Genomic DNA, 22,157 nt, shown 5'->3' on the forward strand with positions numbered 1-22,157 from the left:
TTGAGTTGGCAAGATACTTATTAGGCCACATTCTGAAATTCTTAACAGATGGTAGTGAAGAATACAGTCATCTTGGGGAAGCAAAAAGATCATTGCCCTTGTTTGAATCGTCCTTTACATTTTCCTGCTGCCAGGTGTTTAATCACAATACAGACACTATGATTGTCTTGAATTTACAATTTGATTACAAAGACTTTCCAGTCATTGCTGTATGGTATGGGCAGATATTAATTTTTACTTTTTATGACTACGAGCAATGCAAGCATATTTTCAGTCCAGTCTAGGCTAGGCTTGCTTTTTTATTTTTTGGAGTAAAAACATGAACAGATGATCTCTCTTTTAAAATTTAAAGTAAAAAATCAAAATCAAGCCTGGAATTAAGTTACTTGAATGTTCCATAGATTTGTTGTCTCCAGGATAGAAATAGCCCTATATTTATGAAATATCCCAATAATATGTTCATATAACTATGGATAATGGAGGTTATGCTTTGGTCTCTTTCCATTATAAATCACTTGCTAGATCATTTTTGTTTTAGGAATTTTTGTGGGTTTGCTTTTGTTAGAGCCATATTAAATTTGTAGCAGTTTCTATATCTTCTTGAATTAATGCCTAGTATTAAATATGCGATGTTAAACTTGGTATCTTGTTTTCTCTAGGAATGAAGATGAAGAACATGTTAAAATAAAAGATTTCAGGTACTAATTTACAATGAAAGTACATTTTGCTCGTAAATACTAGGATTCACGATATTAAGAGGTGAATGTTCATTAAAACTGTCAGATATCAAAGAGTAAACTTTTCCTTTCTCCCCTTAAATGTATAGTAACTTTTAGGGTCTCCTTGAGGAATTTATTTTCTACTAATTTTAATGGAAGCTGTGTTGCAGAATACCTCAGATGGTTTAGCAAAAACGCGAGGTTAAAATTTTCGAGGTGAGAATTAAATGCAGTACACTCAAGTTGTGTATAAAGGGAGGAACTGATCCTCAATCTGTGTGAATTTGAGAATTGTTTTTTTCTAGATCTGTCTACACTTAGAGGTATTTAAAATGTATCGTGCATTAAAATAGGTTCAGCTAAAGCATGACAAAGTTTTTTTTGTTGTTGTTCTGGAACAAGTTTTTCTATAGAGAATTATTCAAGATTTGCCACTGCACTTTGAATTCACGTCTTACCTGAATCCAAATGGAAATTCGATAAATCACTTGTAAGATTTGAAGTGTTGTGTGGCTGAATGCAGTCATGATTTATCCAAACAAGTATTTTAAACTATAGACAGGCCACTTAGCAAAATTAGAGCTGTTTTATTAAGTTGTTTTTAAAAATAAGTGTCTTTCATTTGTCATGTGAGCAGAGGTGTCAAAGCAGAAATACTATAATCTACTGTGCTGTCAAAATCATTGTTTACACAGTATGCTAACTAATAATAATGAAGTGGTTTTGTAATTTAAATTAAATGGAAGAAATGGAAGTGTTCCAAAATATATTTACAGGGTTTTTTGTTCAACTCCAAAATTAATTTTTAGTTACTGAGTATCCCCGGTTTCTATACAAGATTCTGTTTTGTATGTTGCTCTAATAACTTTCATCTTGTATTGTTAATTTTTTTTCCTTCAGTTTTGATTCATTAGTTGAAGGAAAAAATAATTAGAAGACATCTGAAGCTTTGCTTAACAGTCCTCTCCCTCCAATATTTTTCACAAGTTTATTGGAGAACTTGCTTTTCTCCCTTTCCTTTTGTAACCAGGGAATTTAACAGCAGACTTTTTGATTCATCTAGTCATCATCTGAATTTCTACATCCACTTAGTCAGGTCTCTGTAACTTCTTATTGGCTCTTAGAGATGTGGAATATTGTTCTTTTTCCCCAAATGTTTGTATTTGTCTTCCTGAGGTTCACAGTTCAGGGAGCATATGCAATATATGACTTGTTTGTTACTACCTGAGACAAAGGAGAAGTTGGGTGAACTTCTAGAGCTGAGAATAACTGGTAAAATTAAATTTAAAAGGCTTCATACAGGGAAAAGCAAATTGATTGGATAATGACCCAGAATTGTTTGTGTGGAGGGGGATTTATTTTGGGGAAAAATAACAAGAAGAATAAAAGACTAGGTCTTTACAACTATACTTTGTTCCTTCTCAGCAGGTCAGGCATAGTTAAGTTCATTACCTTCAATGCTTTCTGTTACAGTATACCTAACAGGAAGAGTTTTGGAGATCAGTTAACCAAAACATGTTGTCCCTCAGTTTGGTTAACTATCACTTTGTCTGGTCTCAATCAGGAAGGAAAATAATCTTCATTTTAATTGACTAGCTTGTCTTCTGGGTAAGAAGGGAATAGAATGAATTAAACTTTTTTTCATCTGCTAGAGGATGTTAGAGGGGAGCAGGTCAGCTAGAAAAGCTAACATACTCCACTAGAAAGAATTAAAGAGAAAGTAACCTAAGATATAAATATATTTCTCTTGTGCACTGTCATGTGCCTTAGAAGAGGTTTTCTGATGAAAACTGTCTGAGAAGCTCTCTTTCTGTGGCTGATTTATTGGGCAGAGGCTTACCAAGAGATGAAACCTGAGGCACAAGGTATACACAGAGGCTGAAACCCTTTCTACCACCTTATCAGGTGAATGAAGTGGAAAGCTTTCTAAAATACCTCTGGCGAAATGAGATGAGACATAGCTTTTTCTTTCAGTTTCCTCTACTTTGCTTATAATCACGTATAAATGTCCTATCTGTTGCTTGTGCTGTGCTATGAATAAATCGTTGTGTTTGTGTCTGTCATTAATCTGAGTAATTTTTAAGGTAATGAGATAACAAGAAGACATTGCTTATCTCAGATTGTTCTGAGTTTGCATAAAACAGACTTCAGAGGCACTTTAGCAAGTTCTTAGAGCATTCTTTGGTTTTGTTTTGTTTTGTGGTGGATTTTTGTTTGTTTGTTTTTTAAAGTAGCAGAATGAATACTCCATTTTAGTTACACAGGCCAGGTGGACATTCGGTCAGGGAGTGGAAATGTTTTCCAGTGATTACTAATGACATCAACAGTTGTCTGGTATACAGTAGGATGTCAAGGTGTTCACTTGGACTCCAAGGGTCACAAGAAGAATTTAACTTTATAAGTCTTCATAGCGTCTTGTTCCTGATACATAATTAAGTCATTGCTTGAGGTATTTTTTCCCCTTAATATTTCACATCATTACTATCGTCATTTCTGCTTTGTTCAAATGAATGCAATTGTCAAATACAAGTAGTGTATGAAAAACTGCTTTATTGCAGTGGTGTCTCTTGTGATATGTTCTCTTCCCAAAATTGAATTGATTAATATTCTGGGGGAAATCATGTGTTCTAGATCATTCTTAAAATATCTTTTCTTTTTAGAGAGGCTCACAGTCAAACAGAGAAACGAAGAAGAGACAAAATGAATAATTTGATAGAGGAATTGTCTGCTATGATACCTCAGTGCAATCCCATGACAAGAAAGCTAGACAAGCTTACGGTGTTACGGATGGCTGTGCAACACTTAAAATCCTTAAAAGGTGGGTTTTAGGCAACTAATCCTGGAAGTCCTTGTTCTATCAGGACTTACACTGTGTATCTTTTTTGATGTTAAATAAATCAAAGGTAATCTATGTATCCTTGCTGAATTCAGTTCTGAATCTGTTCTTAATTTAAAATTATGTGGTTCTGTAGCTTCCAGGCTTCATTTCTTCCTTTTGCCTAATATAACAGAAAAAAGCCACCCTTCAGTCTGATGGTTTTGTCTGCTAAGGGTATGCCTTGCAAACGAGTCGCTTCTTGATTCTTTTTAAAAACTACAGTGATCAAGCAAGTCTGTCTTTGATTATTTTCCAACCCCCAAATTAAACATGTGTTCTGTGATCTCTCCACTTTCATCATACTTTCTGTAACAGTAATACCTGTGGTGTTGTACGATGCCAACAGCTACAATTGTTAGTAGAGAAGCGAATGGTCTTCATACGCCTGTTTGTTATTCCTGTGTTTGTAATTGCCATGAACCCTTCCTCTCTGTACTGGAATTTTATCTGGGTTTTTTTTATCTGTTTATCTATTGACTTTGAAACTTAAAATATCATGGAAAAACAAACCCAAGCAAAACCAAAATATCAAAACAGAGCACAAACAAAGAACAACCAAAACTAAGTTTTGAGAAGGCTTTAAGTTGAAGGCAAAGTCATTTATATGATATCAGATACTCCTGATCAGTTGTTTATCCAGTGTGAGATTACTATAGAAGTCTTCTCAACAATGGGAAACTGTTAATGCTTACCTAAAGAAACTGATATAAGTAGTTGCACTGCTAGGGAGCACAGACAACTTACTTCAGTGATAGGTTAAGTCTTTTACAGTGTAACTTCATAAAACTAAAACCAGTTGCGTAAAACTAAACAAAAAATTACATCTGGATGTAATAATCTTTCAAACTTATTTTTTTACCTACAAGAACAGTAGACGAAATGGAAGCTACAAGACAAAAAATACTTGGACAGAATAATTGATGACTTAGACTACATTAAAGTCTTAAACGCTGTGAAATGTTAGAGAGTACCAAGAAAAGAGCTATCAAAAGTTTATATCCTCAGCTAGCAAAGTTAAAGAAGTCATGGATCTCAGTGAATGTTTTAGTGTTGGAATCAAACCAGGATATTTTCTTTCCTCGCGTTTTGCTGTTGCTACATTTGGGGATTTTATTTTCCTCCCTGAAAAAATTATATCCGAATACAAGTTGCGTATCTCATAGTCTATCAGCAACACGGAGGATTTCAGGTTTTTTGACAGCATTGTTTCAGAATGATAATGTGCTCAATGGTAAGCAAAGATCGAAGACTATCTTCATTGCAAAAAAATGGATAATGAATAAACATATCTTAATAAGAACCTCATTAGGCTTAAGTCAAAGTGGCATAGGAAACAAATCGTGCTACTAACATGACAGTAATAGAATCATAGAATAATCTAGGTTGGAAGGGATTTCTAGAGGCCCATTTACCCAAGCAGGCTGAGAATTTTCCATAAAGAAATAATATGACAAATTAGCAGGGCAGTAATTGTACTTGCAGTTTAAACAAGAATTTACAAGAAATCTTCAGCTCAAATATTTATATTTCAGCAATAAGATATGAAAACTTGAGTCCATCCAGCACAGTTATAATATTATCTTTAAAGCAAATGCTTTAAGAAAATTCAAGATACTATATGAAATGATAGTGAATGCTGAAATTTGCTGGAAAATTCAACTGCTATTTACCTCAAAAAAATATCTTGACAAAGTTGTGGAAATGCTTGTAATGGCTCAGAATTATGTTAGAGTACCTGCCATGGGTGCTAGACCAGTAAATGTAGTGAGTCAGACTTACTACATTTAATGAGAGATCCAATTTAGCTACAGTAGAGTGGGTTTTTTGATTGCTGGATATATAGTACTAATGAAGCATTATTCATGCCAGAAAACTATTGATGACATTGGAATTACTCAGATTCAGCAAATGTTAAGGATTTTGAAATAGGCCTATAAAATGTTTCTAGAAAATTCAGTTCTTATATTACCATTTCTCTAGCAGTACATTAAAGACATCTGAACAGACATTTTCTTGTTTTATGCTAAATAAGAGGCAAGAAAAATCTGGTTGTGTGCCCATATTCTTTACCAGCATATGTTTCTGATGTTTTTTATTTTAAATATTTTTAGAATAAAAAAAAAATATCTCTTGTTGTGGTTGCGAAGAAAATATATAAAATACAAAGTCTGTAGAACTGTCTTAAAAGTAAATTCAAAGTGTAGCTTTTGACTTTATGTCTGCAAATAATCTGTTTTCCAGGTTCCACTAGCTCCTATACAGAAGTCCGATATAAACCTTCCTTTCTAAAGGATGATGAGCTCCGACAGTTAATCCTTAGGGTAGGTGGAAGGAAACAGTTAAATTATGTTCTTATTAAAGCTTGCCACTAACTTGAGTTTTCAGTTAGAAGGTGCTTTTTTCCCCATGTTGTTCTTCAAGCATACTCTTTGATATACTTGATAAGTACTGGTTTATAAACTCTGTGTGCTATGCAGGCTTTTACACTATGCATGGTTTTTCATAAAGAGATACGGAAGATTATTTGAGAGCATTGCAGACAGCAGCCCATGAAGGGATAAGAAGTCTGTATACAATCTGTGTATTTAATATATAAATTTTTTTATGTTGATATTAAAGTTTGCAGCTGGCTGCCTCTTTTCCCAAAGCTGTGTTTAAGAAAAGTTAGCAGTCTGTTGCTAAAGGTCTGATTTGGTCCTTGCAATCCAAATTGCTTTTTGGTGTGATTTATAACTTATTTGATTTTAAAAATCAGATTTAAAAGTGTGCTTCACTTGTAGTCATCAGTATTCATTGTATATTTTAACTGTATGTTTTTAAAGACAGTATCTTTATATTTTCAGGCTGCAGATGGATTCCTATTTGTGGTCGGATGCAAAAGAGGAAAAATTCTGTTTGTCTCAGAATCAGTTTGCAAAATACTTAATTATGATCAGGTGATTATAATTGAGTTTCTCGGTTTGCTTTTAACTTGCATTTATCTTAGAAATTTTTGGACTTTTACATTTTATTATTCATTACTAAAAAAAAAAAGCCTTGTGTATCATTTCTTGGAATTTCTTTGATTTAGCTTCCTTCAGAGTACAGCTGAATATCCTGGAACAAAATATTTGCAAGTACAGTCAGTGTTTCTGACCTGAGTAATAGCACCAAATTTCAATTCATCATCTTTAAGAAAACTGCTAGTCCGAAGCGAAGGGATAATTTGAAGATATCCTGATTTCTATCTGCATGAGATTTTCTTTTAAATGGTGAGGTGATTTGGGTTTGTTTTTTTTAGGCCAAGAAAAACTGGTAGTTCAGCAGTGGAAGTTAATTAAAGCTTTCCTTGGTAATGCCTTTCTGCTCAGATGCATTACATCACATCTCAGGCACAATTACTATCCATGTATATAGTCATGTAGAAGGAGACTGAGATAGCGTGAGTTAGCTTAGCCTGTAGAATAAGAGAAATAAGAAAAATAAAGTACCCTCTATTAGTTGACATTTAACATCACAGACAATTACCACAAGTAATCAAGGCGTGACAACTTGTTCGTGGATCTATGACTTCTGTTCCAAAAACAGAGGCTAAAACAGCTAGTGCTTCCATCTGTCTACTTCTGTAACTTTGAAACATTTTGTGCTACATTCATTTTCCTTAAAACGAAAGGGTAACTAATCTGGACTGGTTTTTTCTTTTATAAAATGACATCATTTTTTAAAAGTGAAAGGAAACATGGGAACAAGCATAAAGCAGATTAATTTTTAAACTTCTACACTGAATTTACTCAAGGACTAAAAAGTATCTTTTGGAGTATTTCACATTAGACATACCTACTTCCAGCCAAAGAGGTTCAGTAAACACAACTGACTTAGCCTATGAATTAATTAGCTTATTTGGGAATTATTCCAGGTTATGAATCCCATCCTGCAGCCTAATCTGTTTGTTACACCTATGTATTTTGACAAGGCTGCTGTTATCCTTTCTCAGTGGCACTCAGCATTTTCCCTTTGCATTAGGGTTAGATGGGGACTGGGCGAATGAGAGAGGCTGCATGTTTATCCTGCTGTCTTAGCAGATTTTCATTAAACCCATTTTGGACTCTGGCTTATTGGAAAAGTGCTCCCCTTTATGTATGCAGTGATCACATACCAAGTGTCGTTGGTCCAAAATGAGTTGCAATTTGAATCTAGAGTACTGCTTGTCAACACAGCTCCTTTCTACCCATCGATTTGACCTCCTGTGGTGAAGGTAAGCAATGAAAGGAACAAAACTAGCCCAATTCTGTGAGAATTCCTTCTGATTTCAAAAGTAGTGCTACCTTAGAGGAGTGTGGCAGACCAGTTACTTTGGATTAGCAGAGTCAGCAGCTGAATGGATCCCAGCTGGACAGATTCCTGCCAATATCACTCTATATCCAATTAAATTGCTATTTTTCAAAGGGAAAGCAACAAATTATGTTTTTACTACTGTTAGAGAGGTTCTCTATTCCCTACCACTACCTTGGTTTTATAAAAGTAATGTTAAACAATGTCAAGTTAAATGTGGATCAAAATATTGATGTTTAGATTAACTGTGGTATTCATTTTTTAGATGGTGTAGAAAGTTGTTTTTCTGAAATAAGTAATATGTGCGGGGTCCTGTTCTAAAATGATGTGGTTCTTGTTTCTTTTTTGTTTTGGCTTTTTGTTTGTTTGTTTTTAAATAGGCCAGTTTAATTGGACAAAGTTTGTTTGATTATTTGCATCCCAAAGATGTTGCAAAAGTTAAGGAGCAACTTTCTTCTTCAGATGTCTCTCTTAAGGAGAAGCTCGTAGATGGGAAAAGTAAGTAATATTTGAATGTTCTCAGATTTTTTTGAAGATAAGAAAATTAGTTATTATGCAGGACATATTTATGTCTTTGTATGTGCGTGGATGTACAAACTTGAGGTACAATTTATATGAACCAAACATATTTGAATGCTAATCTGCTGCTTCGAATACGCTTAAGATTTAAAATCTAGCCCAGAAAAGACTTGATTTTAGATAATAAGAATGACTGAAGTTTGCATTGTTAGACATTTACCAAGATGTAGTCTGATCTTCTTCCTACCAGGCATACTACTTTTTTTTCTTGTATTTGCTAGGTCTTGTCAATACAAAAGACCTGATGTAGTCGAACATTGGATAAAATACTTCAATATCAAGAATCACTGTCTTCTCTGAAAATGCTAAGTGTCAATCCTAATTTAACCAACTGTTTGCAGTTATTTCTAATATGGAAAATGTTACGTACTGTGCAGCTAATCACTAGTTTATAGCTGGCTTCTATATGCATCTTTGCAGTTCTTTGTGACAAGTAGAAGTTGAAAGTTTATAAAACGTATTTATTAAAATACCATTCAAAATATCACGAAGAGTTTAAAACAGTTTGGTAGTTCCTTTTAATTTTGGAATCTGTGTGACAGTCATGTTTTCTTTGCCCCACTTAAGTACTTAGAGTCTTAGTTTTTAATTGTAAGGACAAAATTTAGGCAACTAAATAGTAAAGAGAATGTACTGGAAGCTAAAATTAAGAAAAGGCTTTGTATTCTGAAGTTTGGTATTGATGGATTTTGTTTGCTTTAACTACTTTACTCAATTTTTGTAAGCCGGCTTGCAAGTACACACAGATTTTCAAGCTGGACCAGCTCGACTGAATTCCGGTGCTCGACGTTCCTTCTTCTGTCGCATAAAATGTTGTAGAACTGCAGTCAAAGAAGAAAAGGAGTGTTTGCCTAACCCAAAGAAGAAAGGTATTCAAACAGTGTAGATGAAGTGGGGGCTCTATGTCCTGAAACTTGGCGTATTTGAGTTCCGAATCACTAGTGTGACCCTTGTAGTTATCACTGCCTTGACGAAGTAGCTGTAGAGAAGTGTAACTATGTACTGGAGACACATTTTGAAAAGCAATCTAATCGCACTCTTTCTCCTCCCGATTCACTCCTGGAAAAGAGGGGGGGAGTAACCTGAGTTACAGTGACTGTTTAGAAGGGTGTGGTCCATTGTAGTCAGATTTTAGAAGTTCCAGGGAAATTTTTGGAAGCACTGGAGCAGATAAGGAGAATTAAACCAAATAATGTATGTCTTGAAGATAACTGTGTGAATAAGACCTGCCAAATCTACTGTTTTGAAGGCAAAAGAAAAAGCGCAAGTAAACCTTATTTTTTCTGATTTACTTTGTGTTTTGTGTACTTAAAAAGTAGGATTTTTTTCCTTGCTTTTAATAGTAAAGTTATTAGTGTAATTCCATTCATTTTTTTCCAGTACTTGTAATTTAGTCCATATTTTGTGTGCCTGTGCAGCAGTATACTCTTGTCACGTTTTCAGTGAATGGATATTTTTTAAATGTAATTTCCAGCCTTTGTTTAGTACCTTAGTATTGATTTTTGCAAAGATGTGCTGAAATTGTTTGACCCTGAAAAAATCCTCTTACTTTTGTTTTTCAGTGTAACCTGTTGTTGTTGAGATATGCCATACAATAGTCAATTTAAAAATAGGTCTTTCATTGTAAGTAACTAGAATGCAGTCTCCCTTGATGTGCCAACTAACTTGGTGAGATAAGAATTTAACTTGTATAAATGTTTCTCGGGAGAGCAGCATTGAGGGAAGGGACCTTGGCAATCTGAGAAACTGCAACAAAGTTACAGTAGGATAACTCCATTTTTCATTTTACCAAGTTGATACATGTTTTCCATAGTTCAGAGGGTTAATGCAGTCAAATCTATGTAAAGCATAAGTCCCGAATACTTTGGTGATTTTTTGATAGATAGTTACTGTAAGGCACATGATGTCAACTCTATGTATGAGGGTGTTTGCACGTTATTTAGGCAGCAGAGAGTCTACCAGCCATAAAAATGAATGACTGTGTTGTAGTGTAAGACTTTAAAAATATTTGTGTCCCCAGAAAGTTGAGGAATTCAGAAGCCTAAGATAAATAGAAAATAAGCTGAGTTGTTTTGAGTTGATCATCTTGGCTGATTCTTTTAGCAATTGCAGTAGGTGTACGTTAAGATCATCATGTTCACAGAAGGTAAATTCATTTGGAAGCTACAGAGTGCCTCTCTGGTTTATTTTAGGATACAATCCACGTGAAACCATATAAAGTGGTTTGTGGGTTACCAGGTTGTTGGTTTACATTTTTTTTTTTTCTGAGTTTAAACTGCCAATACCTATAACTTATCTTCCTAAATCTTACATAGCATTAGAAGCACTCTCTCCAGGCAAGCCAAACTTTAGTACAAAATTAACTAAAAAATATTCTGTAAAATTATCTGTAGCCTTGTACAGTTGTTGTAGGTGAGCATAAGATATAGTTGCCAGTCTCATGGTGAACACAATAAAAAAAAAATCAGTTTACTTTTTGAACCATAACTGCTTTTTATTTCACTTCTTTTTATTAGATCACAGAAAATACTGTACCATTCACTGTACGGGTTATATGAAGAACTGGCCTCCTAATGAGGTGGGAGTAGAAGAGGAAAATGACGTAGAAAAGGACAGTAGTAACTTTAACTGTCTTGTTGCAATTGGGAGGTTACATCCTTACATTGTTCCACAAAAGAGTGGAGAGATAAAAGTCAAAGCAACAGAATTTGTTACACGATTTACCATGGATGGAAAATTTGTTTATGTAGATCAGCGGTAAGCATTTTGTTCTTTAATGAAGAGAAAATGACACCACTAGTTATGTTTTCTAATTCTTTCTGTCAGAACTGTAATTTCTCAAGCAGGGTAGAATTTCTAGGTGCTGTATACAGGAAGCAGTTCATAAATTATTAATGCTTAAAATCGTACTATTTCGAACAAATACAGAAATCTGAATGAAGTACTAAATTATTTCATTAGAAGTGAAAACTAAGTTCTTTTTTTCTGAACTTTCTAAAACAGACTTTTATTTGTTGGGTAGACTGAGTTACCACTTTGCATATTGAATTTTATTATTATCACTGGAACCTTTTTTATTGCTTTCAGTCGTCTTGTCTTTCATCTAAAAGTTAAGTTTAAATCTATTCCTTAAAGTGGCAGAGCGAAGTTCAACTACTAAATTTTTTTAATGACTCATTATGTGTGACCAGTGCCCTGACTGGCTAATGGGAAGACCCTGATGATCGTCAGTATGTTGTGTGTACATGTGGTTTGCATGTTTAAACACTGTTATTTTGTCTTTGAATTACCATTCACTGCAAATGGATAATTTGCAGTGAATATTTTTTGTTGTTTGGAGCGATACTAATGCTATATCTCTTTCCCAGACATGAAAATAAGCATCTATTTATTTAAATATTAGTTTTCTACTTTATCTGATACTGAAGAAAACAAGCTTTGCAATTGTTTACACCCACTGTAGTTCATGTTTTTATTTCTAACAGTGCAACAGCAATTTTAGGGTATCTGCCACAAGAACTTCTAGGAACTTCTTGTTACGAGTACTGCCATCAAGATGATCACAATCATCTAGCTGAAAAACATAAAGAAGGTACAAAATAATTGTCCTCCCAGGCTACGTACTACTACATGTAACTGATTTATGAAAACAGTACAAATTTTAAAATCTGAGCTGAGAATTAATATAACTAAACAGTCTTAGCATTGTCCTTTTCTATATCTGCATTAACATATGCCTGCATAATGCTTGCAACAAAACCAGGGAGAAACTTCTCTTGTCTTGGATCTTAGTGCAGTGCTTTAATTACCAGGGAAGAATGTTAATGCTTCTTTCAACTGCCTGCATCAATTCTTTCTAAGAACAAGGAAGGAGTCCTGAAGAGCAGAGATGCCTAATCATGTAATTAAAGACACTGATTATGGAAGTTCACCAAGTTGGGAGTATCCCTAATAGCAGTTTGCAGAAACTTAGTACTTGGGCTTTAATTTAAGATTAATAACATTGCTAAACTGTATTTTGATTTTAGTAGGGGTCCTATCCTGTCAGTTGTTCTAGCATTTAATTTGTATTTCTGGCCATCAAAAACATTTTGGTTTTACGATGCTATAAAACAGATTTTTTTTTTTTAACTTTATCATTCTAAGTATAAATGTTGTGATTACAACTTTTGTTTCTTATCTAGTGTTGCAGAATAAAGAAAAAGTATTTACAAATTCCTACAAATTTAGAGCAAAAGATGGGACTTTTGTTACTTTAAAGAGTCAGTGGTTTAGTTTCGTGAATCCATGGACCAAAGAGCTGGAGTACATTGTATCAAACAACACTGTGGTATTGTAAGTAATTCATTATATGAATCCCTATGTTCTTTTTTGTCCTAATTACAGTTAGCTTTAACAGAAAGCAACCTATTTAAGAAGCAGAACAAGACTAGAAAAAATCGACACTGCACAAAAAGTGCTTGAGTAACCTGGAAGAATGTGGGGTTTTTTGCATTTACCAGTTATTTTTATTTCAGGCCTAATTTGTGAATTTAACTCTGAAAACTGTCCTGTTTCTTAGTGGAAAAAAAATGATATGAAAGAGTTTCTTGTTAAAGGAAGAAAGGAAGGATCTTTTAAGAAAAGTCTATATGAATAAATGGGAATGTCAAGTTAATTCTGCCTTTCCTTCTGAGCTTTACTAAACTGAATGTGTCAGTTGACCTAATTTTAAGTGCTCCCCTACCTACCATGTGTCAGAATGTGGAGAAGCATAATTGATAGATCATAGAAATGGAAGGCAGGGCAAAAAGATACTCTTCTAATCGATTGAAAGGGAGGACTCTGTGAGACAGTAAATGTGTATGTTTAATTCTTTTTCATTCTCTGGAGCTATAATTTGGATTATTCCAATGACAGTGAAGATCTTTGCCATTGACTGGGGTTTTGAGAGCAGAATAGAGAGGGGGTTTTATTTCCATTAAACCAAGTTGTGAAAGGGGCCTTTTACCCTACCCATTCTGTAGCTGGTTCATGTCTGAAGTCAACATCACCCACCTATTTTGCCCATTTTGTTCCTGAAGAAGAGAGAGAAGAGCAGTTAAGACAGTTTATGCTGCCTAACAGCCAAAGGCTGCTTTTTCTTGCCATGGAGATCTGGGCACGGGCAGCTGTCTACAGGCGGGAAGGCAGGTAGCAGCTGCTGTCAGAAGGTAACCTCTGACCTGTCCTTGTAGCAGTTGTTTCTGGTTAACTGGTCTCCCTTCTAGGAGTAAAAATTGCAGCCTTGTTCTCTTGTCATGGAACACAGACAGCTATATTGAGCTTTCTTCTTTATTTGGGGAATAAGTGGAAATTAATATTTCACACAGTGCTTTAGAAACAACAGTATTGAACATTGAAAAGTGAGGAATATCTCATGTTCTTACTATTTTGAGGATGTTAAGTTTTTACTCTGTGTAAAGTGTTATGGAAATTAAACATAAATACAGTGGGTTTTGCCCTTGAAAATCTTGCTGATTTTTTTGTTTGTTTGTTTTGGTTTTGTTTTCATTTTTTAAAATTTATTTAAATCTCAGAGGTCATAACGAGTCAGCTGAAGAACAGGTCCCCTACGGCTCCCAGCCTGCAGAAGGCAAGTGTCGCTTCTTACAGTTATCATAGATGCACCTCCTGATCAATCATTCCAATTTTAGATTTGTTCAATTCAGGGATTTTTTTTTTTATTCTAGGTTGTTGTGCAAGGAAGGAATAATTTTTTTAAAGCTAATTCTGGTGACAATTTCTAGTTACAGCATCCTGATTCAGATCATTCACATCACTGTCACCAGAAAGGCTTATGGCATATCTTTTCCTTCTAGCAGCTTCTACTATAGATAGGATTTTGTTGATAAGATGTTATGCTTCTGTCACAGATCCTCTTCATATTTTACCTGGTTTTCTGAAGAAATGCAATTGTACTCTGTTGGCCTCTAGAATATAGAGTGATAGTGATTTTGCTACATGTTTTGTTAATATTTTTATGCTATGCATAGATTCTGATTTCTGCGTGCTGTTTTATGATTTTACGATAAGATTTTTAATTTTTGCTTTTGAAATTGTTCTTTTTTAATAATTGATTTCAGCTTGTGCAAAATCCAAGGGTTTTTTCCTCATCTGTTTTGCGCTGCCTGTGAAGGAGACTGGAGGTGGTAATGATTAAATCTAATTTCCTTCCTGGAGATCAGTAATTTTCGCAAATATATTATTCACTTATCTTTATATTTCAAATGAGACTTAACAACACCCTCCCGCAGGAGTTAGTGTTTTTAGGAACCTCATTTCTGAATATAAAGAAATACAGAACAAAAACGGCTTTAAAATGAATCTTTGAGGTGATTGTTCCTTGCTGCATAATGAAACTGCTACAAGTTTGTGTTTTGTTTTGGTTTTTAACTGTAGATGCTGTAAAACAACCTTTAGTAAATGTACCCGGAATGTCGTCTGGAACAGTTCTTGGTGCTGGAAGTATAGGAACTGAAATTGCAAATGAAATACTAGAATTGCAAAGGTAATAAATGCTTAGCATCATACAGTAGGCTTTTAAGTAAAGATGGAGAAGAGGCATATGTGGTTATGTGGGGGTTGTTCAACTTTTTTTATTGTGTTACATGTATAAAATATTCTTAGTTTGAGTAGTGGCATTATGAGATACCAGTTTAATGTTTGTCCCATGCATGGCAGAACACACCGCTGGTGTTGACAAATAGTTTTGTTTTGAGCATGCAGTTTCCTCTGTAATGAAAGTATTATCTAACTATGACTTCAATAGTGTTACTGTGATGCAGCTTCTTCACATGATGTTGAAATGGATAGATAAACCATTCAGAAATGGAAAAACAGTTGTCTATGAGTAGTGTTCATATTTTTCTGGTAATGTTGCTCTGCTAGGGAACGTTCCGTTGAAACAGTCCCCAGTGGAACAGTTTTGTAGCCTGTTTTGTCCCTTCCCGGATTATCCTGAATGTAAGCTACAGTGATAGCACTGTTCTTTCCCAATACCAAAACACAGATTAAAAAAAAACCCCACTGCATCATTCCAAATGGGAATCCATACAAGATTCAAATCATTAATTAAGGATTGGCCATTTTAAAACTAATTTTAGCAGGTACACAGCAAAACCAAGAAATTTGAAAGGAAGAAATATAATTTTAATGTGAAGATATCTTTATGTATTTTTTGTGTTGTGCACCCGCAAGTGTTGCCTGACTTGCTTATAGAGGGCAAGGTTATTACTCCATGCCAGCTGGCACTGTATCAGCATTTGTTGTCTAGGAACATTTTTTTTAAATAGTATCTGAGCTGCCTATTTCCAGGACTGTGGGATGCACATGCACACAGAAAGTTTGTATTCAGTCACAACTCTCTCAGGAATTAAGGCTTCACCAGAAGGTCCAACTGTTTTTGTTAAGGTCAAATTTAGGATTATGGGACTATCATCAGCACAGGACAAGTTATCTAAGTGTTAGCTTTGGATAATGAAGCCATCTCTCAGACTTTAGATCGTATCTTTCCAGTACCAGGTAAAGGAATGCCAAGAAAGTTTTTATGTCTGCAGAGCAGTGTGTTCTTAAGTCCCATGTAGTTCTTCCCACTGGCACTTGCAACTGCACCCAAAAAAGTAATAACATTAAATCTTCCAGGAAGAAGTACACCAGTTTTGGCAAAATGGTAGAGATATAAGGAATAGTTTCATATTGTAGAATATCCTGAGTTGGAAGGGACCCATAAGAATCATCAAGTCCAACTCCTGACTCGACACAGGGCAGCCTAAATGTTAACCCATACATTTAAGAGTGTTGTCCAAACATTTCTTGAACACTGACAGGCTTGAGGTCATGACCACTTCTGGGGAGCTTGTTCCAGTGCTTGACCATCCTCTCAGTGAAGATCTTTTTCTTAGTACCATCCCCTGATACAGCTTTAAGCCGTTCCCCACGTTCTGTCACTGGACACCAGAGAGAAGACATCAGAACCTTCCTCTCTGCTCTCCTTCATAAGGAAGTTGTAGACAACAATGAACGTTACCTCTTGTTCTCTTCTAAGCTGAACAAATCTAGTATCCTGAGCTGTTCCTCATAAGCCGTAACCTCTAGCCCTTTTGCCATCTTTATCTCCCTCCTTTGGACGTATTCTTTTATTTTTATATCCTTCTTATACTGGGGAGCCCAAAACCACACACAGTACTTGAGGTGAGGCCACACCAATGCTGAGTCTAGCAGGACAATCACTCCTTTTGACTGGTTAGCTATACTGTACTGAGTGCAGTCTAGGATACTGTTGTCCCTTTAGGCAACCAGGGCACACTGTTGACTCCCACGGAGTTTACCATCAACTGGACACCCCAGACCTCTTTCTGAAGGGCTGCACTCCAGCCTTTTGTCCTCAAATCTATACATACGTTGATATGCCATAGCACAATCAGCTTCTGCTGTTTCAGTAAGTCTGACTCATCAGCTTGTCTGTGAGGGTGTTATGGGAAACAGTGCAAAAAGCTTTACTGAAGTCAATGTAAGTAATACCTAATGCTATCTTTTCGTTCACTGAGCTGGTCTCCTCCTTGCAGAAGGCTATGAGGTTGGTTAAGTGTGATTTCCGCTTCATAAATTTATGGTGAAGTCCAGGATTACACGTTATCTTTTTGCACTGTGGTTGTCTTCTCAGCTGTCTCTTCATCAGAAAACAGTACTTAATTTTCCGAAACAGTAAAAGCCGTGATGAGTGACAGTAGCAGATGTTTCTTATTCTATTTCCAGTATTTTGGAGTCACCTTCCAATGATGAAGTCGCATCCCTTTATTAGAATAGTCAAATTGCATGGGTAGTCATTCATTTTCAATGAAAAGAATAAAAGAATAAACTCTTTGGTTGTGATGAGATGAAAGATTGCCACTTCCAAAAAACCAAAATCCATCCCACAGCCTGTTGGCAGATTGCTGGGATTATCCAGCAAGGAGGAGGAAGAGGACTGGCAACAACAAATAAACAAAACAAACAAAGGATTGATAACAGTGAAGACAGAGTGAAGATGGGATGTTGTATTTTGGTAATACCATTGTTAAAGTCTTTTCATCAGTACCACCTATAGAGGGAAGGAGAGTCACTTTGTATTATATCTTTCTGAAGACTGAAGTAAGTTGGCAGAAGTTCTTATCTCTGATGGTTAATATCCAGGCACGACCCAAGAGCTTGATTTGACACTCATTTTAGATGCTTTATTCAGCTCAATGTGATGTTCTTGCTTGAAATCACCTGACCTTTGCTGAAAATGCTCATTCACGTGAGCCTATGTGTCATCAGCTTAAGGAAACCAGTTTATTTAGTGAACAAATAATAAATTTACTGGATGATGAAAGAATGACTGCATTCCTGGGAAAGTTTTCTTCAAAGCTACCCCTTGAAAGTTCTGATATTTTTGTTTTTAGGAACCACAAGCAATGCTCTTTCTCTTCATATTGCTACAGAGGCAAACAGTTTCAGGAGCAGTATCTTCTTAAGCAATAGAGGGAAATTTTGTGACCTTTATATGAAGATCAAACGAAACCATTACTGTTCTGTGACAGTTCAGCAGGTCACAAGAGAGCAAAGTCTGTCTGTTTAAATCTTAGGAAACAGAAGAATCCATTACAACATACGGAATTGTGGAATTTGGAGAAGAGATCATGGTAGTGAATTAGCTCCCCATGTTGGGGGAAATTTTTTTTGTAACAGTGGGTTGTTGGGGTGTTTTTTTGTGGTTTTTTCCGTCTGTTTAAATGGAATTCAGCTATACAGCTGAGGCAGGTATGACCGAGGCCTCTTTAGGGATATTTCGTAGGAATATTCATTATTTCATATCCTTCTCAATTCTGAACAAATCCACTACAGGCCTTGCAGATATTGATCTTATTTATCAAAAAGTTCAGCTTCCATAGTGTTAATACTATCATAATTTCATAATTTTATTTCCGTCTGTCCACCTGTCATAAGCTTGAAGCTCATGATGCATACTTCCCTATCTGTCAGAGATTCATTTTGTGGATGTCTTGAGTTCATCATATAAGTAAAGCATGTCTTCTTTATGGAGCAACAGTTCAAGGCAGCAGGATATTTACGCCAGTTTGTTTGATTTACCAAAACATCTTTTCAGGAAGATCACAGTAACAGTTCAGACTTGCTTCTGATTTAAAAAGTGAGACTGCTAGGAGAAATAAAAAACTGCAAGTTCTGAATTCAAAGAACTACTTTTCCAGGGCAAATATTTGTGAAAGTGCTGGCAGTGGTGAGCACACGCACCAAGGAGCTGCATCAGGTAGTTTTATTCTTCAAGTCATTGATTGAATTTAGTGTTTTTCAATTATACGTTCACATCTTGAACACTGCTTAGTAAATGAAGCAACATTATGTTGTTTTCTTTGGGAACAATCATCTTATTTCTCAACTGATAGACTGAATGTCAGAAAATTTTGAAAGGAAGACTGTTTTGCCAGCTTTGTTAGCCAGAGTGATCTGAGCCATTCTAGTCTTGACACAGGTGTGTTTGTTTCAGAGATCTTGGTTGTCCGTGGACCCTGGAAATTGAGAGATAAGCTTGTGCTGAGACTAACAGCCCAAGAAGTAGCTGTGCAGGTGAAAGAAAAGGTTAAGAGCAAAATCGTGCAGAACGAAGTAAACTCTGTGTCCAAAGGAAGGGCAGTTCTGGAAAGAAGCCAGCTACGGAAGGGAGCAGTTGCGCTGTGTAACTGGGATCTCTGGCATCATACTCATCCTACAGTGCTGTCTCTTAGGGGAAAATAAACTAGAGGCGCTTACAAATACAATTGGCCACTGAAGGCCTCATTGTAAGAACTGACTGTTTCTGGAGATGTCAGGGTTGCATGCAGATGTAGTTCAATTTTCCAGAGTCATTGCTGAGAAAAATGCTGGATTTTTTTCCAGCCAAAGAATAGAACTTCATGCTATTTCTTAATTTTTCTTTGTATGAAATCAAGTTACTATCTTGCACACACTGAGGTAATCAAAATTAGACAAAAGTGGTCAACAGAGACTAACACCAGCTGTTTTTCATCACATAGCTTTGTGACTACAAAGACAATCAAATAGAATGAGCTCATTTACTACCTTAATCTGTTCTCTGCATTTTTTTTAATATCAGTAAGACACAGATGGTTCTCAAGCTGTGCATCAGATATCACCAAGATTTTTTAAAAACTTCGGGACTATGCCTACAGCTCTTTTTAAAAGCATATCTGAATATAATTACCATCTGATGAATGGTCATTTCGGTTAAAGCAATGCTATAAATCTATTCGATCTGGTGTTTCTGTCCCGACTCTTAGAGATGGCAGTACTGCTTATCAAGTAGTGCATTGGATACTGGAATGTAGGGAACTAACAAATATTCCACACAAATAACTCTTCTTATTTAAAATAGGCTGTTTATTCACTCATTTTCTGTTTTTCCTCCAATCCCTTATGACATTTCGAATCTGAGGAAGTGATGGAAACAAGCATCCAGAGTGCCGTGGTTCTTCTGTAGCCTTGTTCTTTGGGAGTCAGGAGGAGCAGGGGGAAACAGGAGTGAGCTCTCCAAATGGCCCTGGCACAACATTTTCACTGTTAGTTTCATATCTGGCATGTTTCGTGAGGGAAAATGATTAGAATCTCAAAGAATTTTGGTAACAAAGCAGCAGTCTTTCATTGGAATTTTATGGAAATATGAAAGTACAAGTATAATGAAATAGTAGTAGAGGGAGCATTAGAAGGATGTAATGTTTTCCCTTCACCATTTAGCAGAACTTCCTGATGTTATCTGTATTCTGTTTGTACTTGAAATGTGTCTGTTTGTCACAGTGTGTGTAGTTCTGAAACTTCTTACTCTTTGGTCTGTCAGTGCCAGTGATTCAACAGAAAAATTAAAGTGTGCTCAAGTATTTATGACCCATGGCCTTTATTGATCTCTTCTGCTTTTTCCGTTTTTGAAAGTTGGAGCAGGAAAATTTAGAATCTGCGGGAGAATTTAAGACAACATTGTCAGATTAGCTGGCTCGTGCTTCATCACTGGGGGAGGTCTGGTGGGTTCTGCATCATATAGGCTATTTTTCAGTTTATGATCAGTGTAAATTGCTAAATCAACCAAACATATACAATTTTAGGTTGCATTCTTCACCATCTGGGGAGTTAAGTCCATCACAACTCTTGAGAAAGTCACCTTCTCCAGCTTTAACTGTAAACTGCAGTAATGTGAGTATGTCACTGCCTGTAAAAATCTGAAAGTAAATGGTTAATGTCAGATAGCTCAAAGTCTATGTTTGAACCAAATTACCTTGACTTGTGTTTTTGTGAGAGAATGTGAAAGATATTGCCAACTACCTGGCAGCTAAGAAAGTCTTTCGAGAGATGTGACAGCAGCAGAAGTTCCAAGCTTATTTACAGGCACATCAGTTCATGCCTTAAGGGACACCTTCCAAAGCTGAGGGAACTGCAGTCTCCACACAGTTATTAGTATTGCTGCTGAAGCTCTACAAATACGCTAAATATGAGTGTGATTCATGTGATTAGGACTTTTCTGGATTTGGAATTGCAAGAAAACTTTTGCTAAATGACTGTCAGAGGGTGAAAATGTCACCTGTTCAGTTTGACAACCTAAATAGAATGTCAGTTTTTGTTTTCTCCCACTTGTACTTTGGATGTTCTTGAAGACCCTTTTTAAAATCCATGCTGTATGTTCTCAGTTTTGAAATGTTTACAATTTTTACTTTGAAAATATTCTAGTAGTCTTCTAAAAACTGGTAGAATATGCTATTTTGCTAATCTAGTAGTGCTGGTAACACCAGGGAGTGTGACTATCATAGATATTGACCATAGCTATGGAATAATTACCATATTTTTTGCTTAACTATATTGTATGTTGTATATTGTGCACTGTATGAACAAACATTTACTTTTCCATCAGGACTACTTTGAATGTAAATTTCTTTCCATTTAAAGGCAGTTTATTTCCACTGCAATTTTGATTACCTAACAATACTATTCTGGACTAGGAATTGTTTTGGCATCCTCCCTTTTCTATGGTCAGTTCTTCTCTGCCTTACTGCAGGTCTTTCTCCCTAAGAGTTGGTTGACTTACATATGCTGAACTCTCTAAATCACGCAGCATCTCATCATAAGGATAACTTCATTGTATTCTTTCAAGGCGTTTCTTTATTCTGTGCTTTAGTATCCCATTTTTCCCTAAAAAGCTTTTGTAAAGCATTTCAAATTTATTAATTTTCTAGTAGAACATATGCAAGTCAGGCAACCCAAGAAGTCTATCCTGCTAAATCGCCCATATGTGTTACATGAAACAAAAGCGGGGAAAAAGCCAAAAAGATGGTTTTTTTCCTGATATGTTTGGACTAGGATGACTTCCATCTCTATTGCTGCCAACCAAATTTTTCCAAAGTGCAAAAAGTAATTTAAAACTACATAGATATTTATCATGATGGTAACAAGATGCAAAATAGTAGAGAAGATACAAATTTATAATTCACATAGTTTAATACATATGGGAGGTATGAGGGTCTTTTTTTATCTTTTAGCTAGAACGTGTAAACATTGACAAACATGATGTCACTGGGAATTTGTGGGTTTGGTATTAGACATACAAAGTATACACCAGTGCAATTTGTTGT

At 35.6% G+C, this 22,157-nt stretch overlaps 1 protein-coding gene across 6 annotated transcripts in view; it reads left to right on the forward strand.

Annotated features, from left to right (window-relative positions):
- Positions 1-22,157, forward strand: part of BMAL2 (basic helix-loop-helix ARNT like 2) — a 37,923-nt gene that overhangs the window by 11,643 nt on the left and 4,123 nt on the right. For 3 of the 6 annotated variants that reach the window (XM_065845188.2, XM_071816191.1, XM_071816195.1), the window contains exons 4-15: positions 660-698; positions 3,380-3,537; positions 5,839-5,918; positions 6,441-6,533; positions 8,289-8,406; positions 9,213-9,356; positions 11,004-11,244; positions 11,973-12,079; positions 12,672-12,822; positions 14,046-14,101; positions 14,908-15,016; positions 20,640-20,727. In XM_065845188.2, coding sequence (XP_065701260.2) covers positions 660-698; positions 3,380-3,537; positions 5,839-5,918; positions 6,441-6,533; positions 8,289-8,406; positions 9,213-9,356; positions 11,004-11,244; positions 11,973-12,079; positions 12,672-12,822; positions 14,046-14,101; positions 14,908-15,016; positions 20,640-20,727 — 1,384 coding nt within the window. Of the gene's footprint in view, positions 1-659; positions 760-3,379; positions 3,538-5,838; positions 5,919-6,440; positions 6,534-8,288; positions 8,407-9,212; positions 9,357-11,003; positions 11,245-11,972; positions 12,080-12,671; positions 12,823-14,045; positions 14,102-14,907; positions 15,017-19,033; positions 20,731-22,157 lie in introns of those variants that run through there. The other 3 variants (XM_071816197.1, XM_071816201.1, XM_071816189.1) reach the window with 3 other exon arrangements.

Source organism: Patagioenas fasciata, chromosome 1 (assembly GCF_037038585.1).
Source record: "Patagioenas fasciata isolate bPatFas1 chromosome 1, bPatFas1.hap1, whole genome shotgun sequence".
In the NCBI taxonomy this organism is placed as follows: domain Eukaryota; kingdom Metazoa; phylum Chordata; class Aves; order Columbiformes; family Columbidae; genus Patagioenas; species Patagioenas fasciata.